We start from the raw sequence: 15,196 nt of genomic DNA, 5'->3' as shown, positions 1-15,196 counted from the left end.
TCCTTGTTAGGGTGGTCTGATCCACTGACCCACAGGCTGGTGGCGCGATTCCAGCTCCTGCAGATGAATGCTGTTTTTGTGTCCTTGGGCAACACACTTATCCCACCTCTCCTCCAGTGTATTGAAGGTGTGACCATGAAGCTCTTCTGTGTTTTTAAAGGCACATGTGTGTCTCAGTGAGGATATTATCGTGTTGTCTGAATTATTCCACAGTATGGCATTCTATCTGTAAATGGATGCGCGTTAGTCCTGGACACATCTGCAGCTGTCCGTCCATGGGAGTGGATCTCTCCTTTACTGTGGTTCTTCTCAAGGTTTCTCTTTTTCCCACTGGGTTTTTAAAAAAAAATTTCCTAGCCGAGGAAGAGGGTCTAAAGAAAGGGGGTGTTCTGGGACAGTTCTCCATTTGCTTGTTTTCTGTTGATTAATTTGCTTGTCTGTTTCTGTTTCATTGTTGTTTTTTCTAAGTTTCTGTTGGATATTAGAATATTTTATTCTGAATGGATAATTGCTATGACAATGGTCCCACAGTAATCTTTATTGTGGTTGTGGTTCTTTAAATTTGAGCCAGGATTTTACTCAGGAGTGTTTAGCTGGAGGATTAGCACATTGTGGATGTTTAAAGTTCATAGGGGAAAGTGGAGTACCTTGAGGAAACCCACCCACACACAGGGAGAAAAGCCAGACTTTATAATGGGACATTTTGACTTTGAAGATTGTCGACTCGACCCTTTGAAAATCACGCGTCTAGCAACAGTCTCAGGTCCTTTTACTGTATAGATATGGCAGTCTGAACACCTTAGTCTTGTTAATTCCCAAAATCTTTTACCATGAATGTGTTCTAAAAATGCCACATACCGGATAGGAACAAGCACGTTGAGCTCTGTAGAGACTAAATATGAATGTTTAACTACCTGAAAAAACACCACTCAGACTATATTTTGATAAAATAGAGCTCAATATTGGCTCGCTAGGTTAGGCTAATAACTTAGCAGTTTATGCAGTTTCAGCACAGACTTTAAATAAAATGATAGGTTTTATGGTCATTAGTTGCCACAGAGCTGATTAGCCTTGAGCTTTCAAACATTTACTATATTTTCATTTCGGAAAGTCTATGGAAAAAATTGATGAAAATGAGAAAGTTAGTTCCGTGACTGGAGGGCGGGCGGTTTCTGTTGAGCTCCATTTAGATGTTCTTTTTAGTCAGTATCACCCACTTTCACAGGATCTTAAACAGACTTTTTCTCTGTTTCTCCCTCAGACCCTCCACCTTCACGTGGCAGAAGAAAGACGGAGAGCTGGGCCCTCAGGTGACCATCGATCGCGCCTTCCTTAACTTCGAGATGCTCAACAAGTCTCACAATGGCGTGTACCTGTGCCAAGCGGGCAACGGCATCGGGAGCCAAGGCCAGGGAGAGTACACGCTGCTAGTACAAGGTCAGTCTCTACAGCATTACACACACACATGCAACTTTCATTTGAATCTTTTATTTCTCTTATGATTTCTGTTGTGTTCTGTTTTTCTCATCCACTCGTGCCGCCATCACCAACGCTTTTCCAATCGCTTTGCCATATTTGCGCTTTTTTCCCTGTTTTTTGGCTTCATTTTGATCCCGTTTTGGCACATTTTGGCGCCTCGCTGCTTTGCCCGCTGGTCCTGATCGTTGTTGTTGTGGTTTTCCCATAAAAAAGACTCAGATTTCACCTTGACTACTTTCTCCTCCGCTCCCACGGTTTTGTCTTCCACGTCTACTCCCGAAACTTCTGAAACTTCCGAACTCACCTCTGCCCCAGGTCTCCCCGGCGCTACCACTGTCTCCCTTTCAAATGAACTATTCCCTGACTCCGCCCCCACGAGCATGACCACGCACTCCTCTGCTGATACCTCCCACCATGACCACACTCACTCTGATCATGACCACGCCCACTCTGAGCACGCCCACACCCACTCTGATCACGACCATGCCCACTCTGATCATGACCACACCCACTCTGAGCACGACCACACCCACTCTGATCACGACCATGCCCACTCTGATCATGACCACGCCCATTCTGATCATGACCACACCCACTCCCACCATGACCATACCCATCCTCCCCTTGACCACGCCCCCTCCTTTACAGTCGAGCCGAGCGGAGTAAATTCCACAGGTAAAGCCATGACACATTTTTGCTGTTTGTTTGTAATGGGCTTATGCTCTGAAGAGTATGGAAGATACAAAATCCACTGTTTTATCAATTCATTCAATCAAATAAACCTAAATGTACACTGCCTGGCCAAAAAAAAAAAAAAAAAAAGTCGCCACCTGGATTTAAATAAGCAAATATGTTGGTGTTGCTGCAGTTGGTCCAGTCTAGGTTCAGCAACAGTCTGTGCTCAAAGAATGAGGTCAGCTGACACCTGAATATACTGAACGACCAGGTTATTCCATCAATGGATTTTTTCTTCCCTGATGACACGGGCGTATTCCAAGATGACAATGTCAGGATTCATCGGGCTCAAATTGTGAAAGAGTGGTTCAGGAGCATGAGACATCATTTTCACACATGGATTGTCCACCACAGAGTCCAGACCTTAAACCCATTGAGGATCTTTGGGATGTGCTGGAGAAGGCTTTGTGCAGCGGTCAGACTCGACCATCATCAATGCAACATCTTGGTTAAATTAATGCAACACTGGATGGAAATAAATCTTGTGACATTGCAGAAGCAAAATTGAAACAATGCAACAGTGAATGTGTGACGAAATCAAAGCTAAAGGCGGAACAACCAAAGATTAGAGTGTGGGACCTTTTTTTTGGTGGTGACTTTTTCTTGGCCAGGCAGTGTATATGAAAGCATAGAAAATACAACTGTGTTCTATAGCCAGGCAGGCTAGCATTGCATTTTAGTCTAATCTCCATAACTATAACTATACAGTTTGCATTTATTTCACTTGTGTCTCACTATTATTTACATTACATAGACAATTAGCTAGCTGTCATTTTTGCTGTCATCTTTAGCTAATCCTCATTTGTCTGTTGTTCGTTGCTAGCATAACTTTGCCAAATCTGCATAATTATGTAAACACATTCTCTACACCTAAAGCTTTACAGAAATCAAGTGATTGGTTTAGTTAATTGACGTAGGGATTAGCAACACAATCAGCATATGCCAACAACCACTTGATAAACATTTGTTAAAAGTTATTCTGGACAAATGGCACCAACATTTTGTGGGCAACACCAATTTGACAAATTCTACTTAAAGCTACCATGTGTAATTACACTGGTCGACCCGCTCCTGTTGTATTCTCACATATCACCACTAGATGCTACCTAGGCTACTGCTGTCTGAAGAAGATCAGAAAGCACAGGTGAGTCTGAACAAAGGCCAGGCGAGGGACTGGTTTCATATCTGCCATCTACTGGTGAAAAAAAATAAAAATAAATAAATTACGCATGGTAGCTTTAATCTTTTTTTCTTTGTACTTTAGGAAATTGAGCTGAAACATATTGACTCTAAATACTTTTTTGTCAAATGCAAGAAACATATAAACAACAACCATTTTTGTTTGTTTCTAAATACGTCCCTCATTGAAGGGCACCAGTATATGTCCCATTTGGGCTTCCATACTCAGACACAGCATAAAACAGCTCACTGAATATCATCATAACGCTCCATGATGAACGCCTGTTTCATGAATTTTTTGTTTTTGTTTCCTCTTTTCCTCCTGTTTTTCCTCATCCTTGTTCTTTATCTATCTGCACCTTCATCTTTACACCCCTCCACCCCTCCATCTCTCCATCTGTCCATCTTCATCTGGAGACGCAGACTCTACAGGTACACCCCACAGCCCCTGGTGGTTTGTCCCTCTCTGTGTCTCTGAGTCTGTTTGAACCTGGTCCTGTTCAGTCCTGTGTGTTTTGTCTTTGTAGACTTCTGTGAAATACGTATAAATATTTCATTCTTCTGCCCCACAAACAGAAAGTCCATCTTTGTAGTTCAACTTTCAGGCTCTCGTTTTGCACCATAAGGACAGAAAACTTTCCTCACTCCTTCTACCATTTTGACTTCAGATTTTCTCAATGTATGTAAGGGTTACATATGGGATATAAGTAGGATTTTAAAGGTCCTATACTACACAAAACTGACTCTTGTAGCTTTAAGCCTTGTCATAATGTTGTTACCTCCTCAAAAAGAGACCTGGAGTTGTGTTTTGTTTCATTTCCACATGTTTGAGTAACACTTTACTATTCGTCTGTCAACAATGCTCTGTTCCACCTTGTGATGTCATGAAGTGGTACTTTTCAAGTTAACATCTATCTTTTATCTTTAGTTCAGGAGAGATTGGCAATTCCAGGACTGAAATGATCGAAATGATTCTAGTGATGGTGGAAGGAGTTTATAAACACAGTGGAGCACTTTCTGTATTACTACATGATGACATCACAAGGTGGAACAAAGTGTTTTCTGTCTGAGAGAAGAACTCAGCCTAAATATACAGGGTTTGTGTGTTAAACATGTATGAAACAAAACACAACTCCAGGTCTGTTTGTGATGAGGAAACAACATTAGAACAGAGATCACAAAACAGCATAATATGGGCCCTTTAAAGCCACAGTATGTAACATTCTAGGCAAAAGTAGATTACAATAAAAGCATGATCGTTTGTTGTTATTTTCATTATGTTTATTATTTAGGTTTATTGCACTGAAAAATGTACTCTGAGCAGGCTTGCATCTCCACAAACCTGACTCTTATTTGGCATTAGGGAGAGCCTCCTGCTTGTTTCCATGGAAATAACATTTCAAATGGCATAAAACGTTTCTATCTTCACGAGTATCCTGAGGTACGGTTTAACTTTTTGTTTCCATGTACTACAGGTGACATGACTACTGTACCTATAATGAGTTTAATATTCTAACTTGATAAAAAATCATCTTAATGCGTTTCAGCTTCCTGTCTATAGGTGCCATTTTGAATACTTTTCAAAATGGCAACAGCGCTATCTTTCATTTCATTCATTTATTTATTTATTCCGAGCACAGGTACACCTAAAGCACATCTCACAAACTGTTCATATACAGGCTCGAAAAGGAGTGGGAAGAAGAAGAAAACTTGTCAAGTCCCAGCTCCATCTTCCATCAGGACACAAATCAAACACTTTGTTTATGCTTCCGATTCAGCTGAGGGAAAAAGGAAAAGGGGAAAAAAGAAGAAAAAGAATATATATATATATATATATATATATATATATATATATATATATATATATATATATATATATATATATATATATATATATATATATATATATATATATATATATATATATATATATATATATATATATATACACACACCTATACATAAATACATTCATACACACATGCACACACACATTTTGTTTTAAATCCAGATCATTCCACAGTTTCACGGCACATACAGTCACACAAAAACTGTTTTGAGTGGTTCGATCTTAAACTTTATTGTACCCATAGACAATTTGGCAGGAGCAGTGGGCGATTACACTGCAGCTCCGTGCAATCGTTCTTCAGATTTGAGCCAGGACTTTGGTCCGGAGCACTCAGCTGGAGAATTAGCTGATCATGGATGTTTAAAGTTGATAGGAGAAAGTGGAGTACCTTGAGGAAACCCCCCAGACACAGGGAGAAAAGTCGCCCGTCTTACTGTGAAGATTATCAACTCAGCCTTCTGCGAATCAAGGGTCTAAAAATGCCAAAAGGGGGCGCTCATGTACCGGATCAGATCAAGTGTTTTGAGCTCTGGAGAGAATAATTATGAATGTTTAGCTACCTGAAAAAACATGACTCCAACTATATTTTGAAACAATTTACATTACAACAGTAAAGTCAATTTCGTTTGGTTAAATTTTATGTTATGTTCAAATAAGATTTTTCAAAGCAAGTCCTTCCTGATTTGAAGGATTTCGTGCGGACCTCTTCCCATTCAAGATTCAAGATTTAGATTTAAATTGTATTATTGCTAAAACAACAGAGCACCACAGTCATGCCAAATCCCTGAAACCCTGAAAATTATGAAACCCATGAATAAGCGTCCATGACTATCAAACTAAAATCTGCATGATAGTGAATAGTTCCATCCTTGTATCTTTTTCTCATGTATCACAGGTTTAACAAGAGAGAGGCTTTCAGTACTAGTCCAAAAGTATTATCTGATTCCCCATGCCTCGTACATGTAGAGACATTACAATTCAGCCGGACCAAACCGCTCTCCTCGCTGTTTGACGCCTCGTAGCTAACCACGTTTAGCATCGGAAACACAAACTTGATCCCTCTCAAAAACAGCACATGGTTGCAATCTCTCCCCGCGCAGCTCTGCACAGCTCTGACCCTTTAATTGGCACAAGCGCTCACTCCTCCGTGTCGTGAGCGGTTGTCGGGCTGGAGCAGGGAGGGGGGCTCGACGAAGCTGACAGCCCGATTTATGAGCTGGTTCCTGGGTTCGCCTCGTCAGCATGCCCCCTTCACCTCTGCGCTGGCCTGCTGTGTTCTGTCTCTCCCCCCTCTCTGTTATTAGCCCTACCCTCCGACTTCAGACTGTCTCAATCTCTGACACTTTTTCCTTCCAAAATTGAACGTCAACAGTATAATTTCAATCTTGTGCTTGTCAGTTGTCAAAGTTGAGCGCGCGGCTGTCGGCTGGGTGGCCATTTTGCGACAATTTTCGCCTTGAATTTAGAGCATTTTAAGTATGTTTTATATAAGCTTTTGTTTTGTAACCATCTGTATGAAAAGTGCTGTTTTTGCATGGTTTAAACTGGGTAACTTTTCAGGTAGGGGTTATGTCACCATGGAGATATTGTTCTGTCTGTAATGTTCCACAGTATGGCATGTTTGGCTTTAAGTGGAGCTTTTAGAAATTTCAGAATGTGGTTGCATCACCAAAAACTGGAGTAGTGCTTTGTTTTATTCATTCCTGTTTAGATATTTAGACTCTTCAGAGCTCAAAACTCCAAGACCGCACCCCGTGATGTCATCAGGTGGTAATGCAGAAGTGCTCCTCTGTGTTTTTAAGGTCTGTCTTTATCAGACTCATTCAATAAATCAAGCTTTATTTCAGTCTTGAACATATTTTAGTGCTCACTTTGCTAATCCTGCTACTATTTATAGCCATATTTGACTTGTTTGCGCAGTGTTTGAACCCCTGAATCTATGGTTAGTGGGTAAACACAACCTCTGTGCCACTGTCACCTCAAGCAAAATGTAGATGCAAAATGCAAAATCTGGCAGTAAAACGTTGAAAAAGCTCAATGGTGCAAATCAAATTAAATTGTGCACTAAGTGACTTTTCTGGTGACGGGTTCGACAACATGCATGCCTCTGTACAAAATGTTATTGTTAATGTTCCACAGTATGGCATTAAGCTGATCTATTTTGCATTTATTCAACTACAGATGTTTGTTTGCTAAAAACATGCATTCTTACTGTGTTCGACCTCTCCGCAGATCTGACTTGTAACTTGGCCTGGTAGCGTCACCTGATGATAGATAAGTTTAATGCCATACTGTGAAACATTCCAGGCAAAGCATTAAAATGGGACTAAACACCTAAACTCCACCCACAGCTACAATAGAGCTGCTAAACTAGACAGTACCTGGAGGACTAAAGGGGAGAGTGAAGAGGGGGAGGAGGGGCAGGGTCAGGAGGACTAAAGGGAGAGTGAGGGGGGAGGAGAAGGGGCGGGGTCAGGAGGACTAAATGGAGAGTGAGGGGGGAGGAGAAGGGGCGGGGTCGGGAGGACTAAAGGAGAGAGTGAGGGGGGAGGAGGGGCGTTTTTTGGAGGTATAAGAAACAGTGTGATTGGTCTAACAGATATCCACACTTCAAGCTCTGCCCCTGGAGCCAGGTGTTTGTAAACAGAAACACCCGGCTGTAATTAGGGCAGTCGTGCTTGATGTCACATAGTACTTGAAACTGCAGAGGCCACTGGAGGCAGCAGACATTTAGATTTTGCAGCTTTTTTGACCAGACAGCTGCAAATTTACAGAGTAGAGTTGCCAAAAAATGAATAGGAACACTGTATAAATACGTACTCTGAATACTAATTTAGAGTAACTGTATTCTGGAACACTATAATATAATGCAAACCAATGTAAAAGTACTAAAGTATTCAGACGCAGTACTCTGACTGGACCATAGAGCGGAATATGTTACAAAATACATTCAGTATACTGTAAGTACATACATTTTCAAAGTATTCTTCCCATCACTGAGTTCCAAATAAACAGTTCAGTGGCACAACAGTGGATTTTGTGTTTAGTTCCACTATATCATCTCCATGAGACAAGCCCCACCAGAAAAGTTATGTAGTACACCTTTAAAAGACCCCAGACTATAGTTGAACAGCATGAGCGAACCTTAGATATGGTACAGGAAGTCGCAAAAACAAAGCTCCAGCAGACACATCCAGAATCGTCTTGAGTCAATGTGGGAAATGATAAAAGTGTAAAAGTGATTGAATCATCAGCAGGTCCAGGTTGTGTGTATAATGTGGACCTATTCACTCCATGTCACAGAGTGCAGTCCTCAAACACAGCCTCTGTGTGTGTCTTCACCCTCCTCCTCCTCCTCCTCCTCCGTCACTGTCGTCTTAAGCTCCTCTGCTCCTGTCTGTTTTAAACCCACATCACTTCGGATTCTTTCTTATTCTTTGTCACCTTTTGTCCCCACTCCTATTGTATTCTGTTTCTCCTGCTTTCATCATCCATCCCCGTCTATGCCAATATCCATCTATCTATTTCTATTTCTCTCTCTTTCTGGCCTTTCTTTCTTTCTCTCCACATCTCTTTCTCTCTCTCTCTCTCTCTCTCTCTTTTTCACAAACTCCCCCCAGTGCCTTCTTTCTCTTTTATTCATCTATCCCTCACTATCTTCTTCTTTCTTCCTCTCCTCCTCTCTTTCTCTCTGTCTGCTCTCTCTTTCTTTATATCACCCATCTCTCCAGCTTTGTCTCTGTCTTTTCTTCTCTAACTTTCCATCCTTCTCTCACTCTTTCACTCTCTCCCCCTCTCTCACTGCTATCTCTCCTTCCTTTCTCCTCAATCCCTATCGCTCTTTCCCCTTCTTTCTGTCTCTCCCTGCTTCTCTTTCCACTGTATCTGCGCTCTCTCTTTCCACCTATCTCTCTCCCAATTCTTCTGTTTATCTTGTATGCTCTCTTTCCTTCCATCTCTCTCTTTCACTCACTTCCCCCTCTCTGCTCTCTCTCCCTTTCTATCTCTCACTATCTGCCCTTTTCCATGTTTCCTCTTTTTCCTTCCATCCCACTCTCTCTTTCATCCCTATCTCCATCTCTCTCTTTACCCAACCTCTCTCTTTATCTTTTTTCTGTCTTTCTATGTTTATCTTTATTTCTCTTTCTATCATCTCTCGCTTTTCATCTATCATCTCTTTCACTCTCCTCCCTCTCTCTTCTCTTACTCCCTTTTTCTCCTTTTTCTCTCTCCCCTTCTATCTCTCACTATCTGCTCTCGCCCACTATTCCTCTTTCCTTCCATCTCACTCTCTTCCTCCTGTTTCCCTCTCTCTTTCATCCCTGTCTCCCTCTCTTTACCCATCCACTCTCTTTATATATTTTTCTGTCTTTCTATCCATCTCTCTAACTTTTCATCCATCATCTTGTTCTTTCACTCTCTTCCTTCTGTCTTCTCTCACTTCCTTTTTCTCCTTTTTCTCTCTCCCTCTCTTACATTTGTCTCTCCGCCCCATCTTTTCTTTACTCACCCCTTCTTGTGTCTCCACTCTCTCTCTCCCTCTCTCTCTCTCTGTCGTTTATTGTCACTGTCACTCACTTGTCGTCTCTCTGCTCTCCCTGCTGCTCTGATGACACCCCGCTGACACCCGGATGCCCTCCTCTGATGACACCCTGCCCCAGACCCCACAGCCATGGCGTCCGGCTCGGGGGTGGACCACGCTGTGATCGGGGGAGTGGTGGCCGTCATCGTCTTCATCCTCCTGTGTCTCCTCATTGTCTTGGGCAGATACCTCATCAGACACAAAGGTAACACACACACGTTGGGTTTCCATGCTTCTCGCTGCAGTTGGATCGTCACATGGTTTGGGTTTTCCAACTCTTCAGCATCCATCTTGAAGAGATGGATGCTGCACAAGAACAACACATTTAAATAGATCATCAAAGAAGAGGGAGATAATATACGAAGGTTTGAACTTTGAGAGCGTTTAAACAGGAAAGCGAGAAATGTGAGAAAATGTTAATGCCTGTGTGAGAAAAGTGTATAAAGTGTGTGGTGAAGGCTTTTACAGCAAAAAACATATAGAATAATTGTAAAAATAAAGCTGATACTTGGCAGGTTTCACCTTTTGTAGGTTATTTTTAGAACATAACACCCGCGATAAATGTGGGACCACTGTACTCAATTTTGTTACTTAAGTTCAGATACAGAGGTTAAAAGGTACTTAAGTAAAGGTAAATGTATCACATGAAAAAATCTACATACTCATTTAAAAATGTACTTAGTAAAAGTAAAAATATTTCACCAAAGTGTTGTTCATTTTGGTCCTTTTCTAGTGCAGTGAGAGCCTTCCTTTCCTCTGATGTTATGTTGGAGGGAGGAGCAACATGTGGAGTAAGCCCTCTCTGCTTGTGGATATCCAAAATGGGCCTTCAATAGATCTAGATAGATCTGAACCTAGAAGGAGAGGTCCCTTACACTGCGGGTGTGTCTGAAAAACTTCAGAGAATCTTCAGACAGTATGAGATTCCTGTCTTTTTCAAACCCACAAACACTTTAAGGCAAAAATTTGTTCACCCTAAGGACAAAACTCCGAGCCATAAACAAAGTAATGTAGTCTACTCCATTCAGTGTAGTGAAGAGTGCAGTGAGCGTTAAATTGGAGAAACTAAACAGCTGCTCCATAAGAGAATGCATCAACACTGGCGGGAGAGTTCCTCTGGACCCCAGTCCGCCGTGCATCTCCATCTTAAAGCCACTAACCACTCCTTTGAAGATAGTAAAGTTCAGATCTTAGCCAGAGAAAAGAAATGGTTTGAGAGAGGAGTTAAGGAAGCTATTTTTGTTAGGAAAGAGAATCCTTCCTTAAACAGAAATGGGGGCCTGAGACATAATCTCTCCCCCATCTACAACTCCATCCTCAGACCCAGAACAATGAGAGCAATAGCAGGGTCATTAAGGGCTGAATAGGGTAGTTTCAGCTGAAACTGGAGACAATAGCTGTTTACAGTTTCAGTGTAGTTAGCCCCTCCCGTCAGTTAGATTTAAAAGGCAGTGGCCACCAGCATTCTGACCAGAACTGAAGAAGCGGCTTGGATGAGCAGCGAAATGTCTTCACTTCTACAAGATTTGTCCAGTTGACAGATTTAACTTCATTGTTTGTTACTTTTACTTTGTTACTTTTGACCACTGAACCTTAACCTTAGTCACTATTTCCCTAACCTTAACTTAAACTCTAACCTCATCCTATTTTACCCAAATCTGAACTTTAAACCGTGTTGTTGGCAAGTAGAGCAGGCAGGTCCCCATGATGTCAGTGTGTGTATTTAAATTGATTTAGTCCCCACAATGTGATAAATACCACACAGCCATACACAGGTAAAGCAGGTGACGCATCTTGCCCAAGGACACAACATCGGTATGCAACCTCCTTTTTGTGAGATGTCCACTGTATCACATGACCTTCTATGACTCTCAGCAGGTGGAGTTGTAAATATAACTGTAACTATAGCTCCCCTTCCCTCCTCTCTTCCCCCTCCTCCTCCTCTCCTCCTCCTCTTCTCCTCCTCCTCTTCTCCTCCTCCTCTCCTCCTCCTCTTCTCCTCCTCGTCCTCTCCTCCTCTCCTCATGTTTGAATGCATGAGTCTTACAGCAGATCCATATGGACAGACAGAGCAGCTGGTCTGAGGCGGAATAACAATGTGGCTAATGTGTTGGAAATGCTAATGCTACATGAAGCTACAGCTCAACCTGTCCAAGTACAGCAAAGATACACGACTAAGATACACAGCCAAGGTACACAGCTAATATACATGGCTAAAAAGACAGCTCTGATACACTAGATAACATTTGTATTTTTGACCAGTATTGATTTTCATTTCACTGAAAGTATAAAATAATATGAATCTACATTAGTCCAAACAAAAGAGAAACATAAATTCTGTAACTAGACAAAAGTTTTAAAGTGAAGACATTTTGCTGCTCACCCAAGCCACTTCTTCAGTTCTGGTCAGAGTCATGTTTTACAGAATCGATCAGGCCCCTAATGGGTGTTCTCATGCCTATTAGCACACTGGCTAGCACTATTGTTTTCCTTGTTTAGATTTAGATCTAAGGATGGAGTTATAAATAGCAGATAAATGATGTCTAAGCCCCCCATTCCTATTTCTCTGGCTCAGATCTGAACCTCTATATCTTCAAAGGAGTGGTTAGTGTCTTTGAGATGTAGATGTACAGCAGACTGGGGTCCTGAGCTGCTCTCTCGACGGTGTTGGTACATTTTCTTATGGAGTGGTGTTTCGTTTCTCCAGTGTAACTCTCACTGCACTCTTCACTACACTGAATGGAGTAGACCACATTACTTTGTTTGTGGCTCAGGGTTTTGTTCTTGGGCTGAACCAGTTTTCCCTCTGTGTTTGTGGGCACCACTTGAGCTCTGTATTGCAGTGTACAGATAACTCAGGTGTTCATCAGTGTGTGTGGGCTTCCTAAAGACTTCTACCTGGAGTCCTCTAGTATTGTTACTGCACAATCTAAGAAGGCCAGTTTGTTCACTGTAAACAAGCAGGTGTGTTAGTTTCAGTGTAGTTCGCTCCTCCCTTCAGACTGATATAAGGCAGTGTCCAGCAGGAATCTGACCAGAACTGAAGAAGCAGCTCGGACTTCTTTTCAGTTGACAGAATTTATTTTTTCTTTTACTCTGGACCATACCTGGGTGAGTGGGAGATTACACAGCCATAAGTGTGTAATCTGAATTCAGGCTTTGTTAACTAAAGCTTTAGTCAGATTTGTAGCTAACATTTTTTGTGTTTAGATTAGCCGGTCTTGGTTCACTCTTTGCTTTGGTTAATCCTGGTTTAGGCTAAGACACTGCTATGACTTCCTGTCTCCGAGCCATTCTCCTATGCAGCTTTGGGTACAGTGGCTCAGTTGGTAGAGTGTTTGTCCACTGAGCCACAAGTTGATGTGGGCATGTGATCATTTACCTTTAAAACACAAAACCATGCATCAATTTAACATAAACCATTTTACCTATGTAATATTGAGAGAAGTCTTAGATATATAATTCGCTTCAACACATGTATTTTGAATGGATTAAGTTAAGTTAAAGCCTGTACCAGTTTTTTTCCCTTGTATTTGTGCAAAATGTATCTGTCAGCAGTACAGATGTGTTGTATAAGCATCTCTTGAGGTCAGAATAATTCCACTGTGTGCCGTCAGCAGCTAATGACACAAAACTGTACTGTATAATCAGGAAGTGGTCTGTTAACATGCTAGTTGTTGCTACCTTTACCCTGACAGCAAAACGCCACTTTAGAGTTGTGAAAAATGCTTGTAACCCCATTGTGGTGAATAATCTGCATTGCTGCTCTGTACCACTGCAAACAATCTGAAAGTGTAGTCCTCTTGTGTAGTGCAGGGAATACTGATGTTTCATTTTGATTTGTTTTAAATGTTTCATCTTTTGGTGCTTGAAAAAAGTAAAAAAAGAAAAATTATATAATGTTCAAATGATGTTGATGTAAATTACAGAGTCGTAAACAGATTTATAATCAAAATTCAAATGATTCTTACCAGTAGGTTCACTCATTGTTATAGTTTACTCCTGGTTTATTCCACTCTATTGTATGTTATACAATACATTTATTTTTTAAAGAAATTCATTTTTTCTAGCAGCATACATAATTGGAGTAGCAGTACTGTTGCCTGAGTAGAAGTTGTGGTTCCTCTTCTCACTGTGAGTAAATCTAAAGTGACTGGAGCTTTATGTAACAATATGACATGATTTGAACAATTGTGTTTCTCACAGCTCCTTCACATATGATTCAGTTTGGCTCATTTTGGCGTCTATCTTTTGAAAATACCAGATTTTGTGCATTCACTTCAAAAACAAAAGACAAAGTTTAAATCTGTTAACTGGACAAATCATTGTAGGAGTGAGGACGTACTCTACAACACAGATCTAAGAGGACTAAAGATCAGGACAACAGAGAATCTGAACCTAGAAGGAAAGGTGTAACTATTCCTTACACAGCTGCTGACACAACACTTTAAGACAGAAACTGGTTCACCCAAAGGACAAAACCCAGAGCCACAAACAAAGTAATGTGGTCTACTCCATTCAGTGTAGTGAAGAGTGCAGTGAGTGAAACTAAACACCACTCCATAAGAAAATGTACCAACACCATCGAGAGAGCAGCTCAGGACCCCAGTCTGATGTACATCTACATCTCAAAGACACTAACCACTCCTTTGAAGAGAGTGAGGTTCAGATCTGAGCCAGAGAAAAGAAATGGTTTAAGAGGAGAGTTAAAGAAGCTATTTTTGTTAGGAAAGACAATCCTTCCTTAAACAGAAATGGGAGCCTTAGACATCATCTCTCCCCCATCTACAACTCCATCCAGATCCAGACCAAGAGAACAATAGCAGGGTCATTAAAGGTAGAATCAGGTGGTTTCAGATGAAACTGGAGCTGTTTACAGTTTCAGTGTAGTTAGCTCCTCCCTTTAAACAGATATAAATCAGTGTCCAGCAGTAATCTGACCAGAAGAAGAGTCTTGGATGAGCAGTGAAATGACTTCACTCCTACAACGATTTGTCCAGTTGACAGATTGAATTTCGTCTTTTGCCATGGATCAGACCTGCATGCCTGAGGGATTACACAGACATTAACTTCAAACTATGAATGCTACATCTTGTTACTCTTTAAGTTACTCTTACTTAGTAGTAGTAGTAGTAGTAGTACTTTTCCAAAATACTTTTTTACTTATACTTGAGTAATTTCTTGGACCATTACTTACTTGAGTACAATTTTGGCTATAGAAAAGAAAATGCTACTTTAGGTACATGGTAATGCTTTCACCTGTAAGCCTATAAACTAGTTAAATCCCCATAAGGAATGCAGCAGCTCTGCAAGCCCAGTCTTTTTTTTTTTACAGACATAATGCATTAGTTCCTCCTCAGAATATTCTTTTA

At 41.1% G+C, this 15,196-nt stretch overlaps 1 protein-coding gene across 1 annotated transcript in view; it reads left to right on the top strand.

Annotated features, from left to right (window-relative positions):
• The window catches only part of cadm3 (cell adhesion molecule 3), a 283,081-nt gene that overhangs the window by 261,516 nt on the left and 6,369 nt on the right, over window positions 1-15,196 (top strand). The window contains exons 8-9 of the mRNA XM_055228474.1: window positions 1,262-1,437; window positions 9,904-10,029. Coding sequence (XP_055084449.1) covers window positions 1,262-1,437; window positions 9,904-10,029 — 302 coding nt within the window. The remainder of the gene's footprint in view (window positions 1-1,261; window positions 1,438-9,903; window positions 10,030-15,196) is intronic.

This window comes from Periophthalmus magnuspinnatus, chromosome 17 (genome assembly GCF_009829125.3).
Source record: "Periophthalmus magnuspinnatus isolate fPerMag1 chromosome 17, fPerMag1.2.pri, whole genome shotgun sequence".
Taxonomy (NCBI): Eukaryota; Metazoa; Chordata; class Actinopteri; order Gobiiformes; family Gobiidae; genus Periophthalmus; species Periophthalmus magnuspinnatus.
This window is presented reverse-complemented; position numbering and strand designations above follow the sequence as displayed.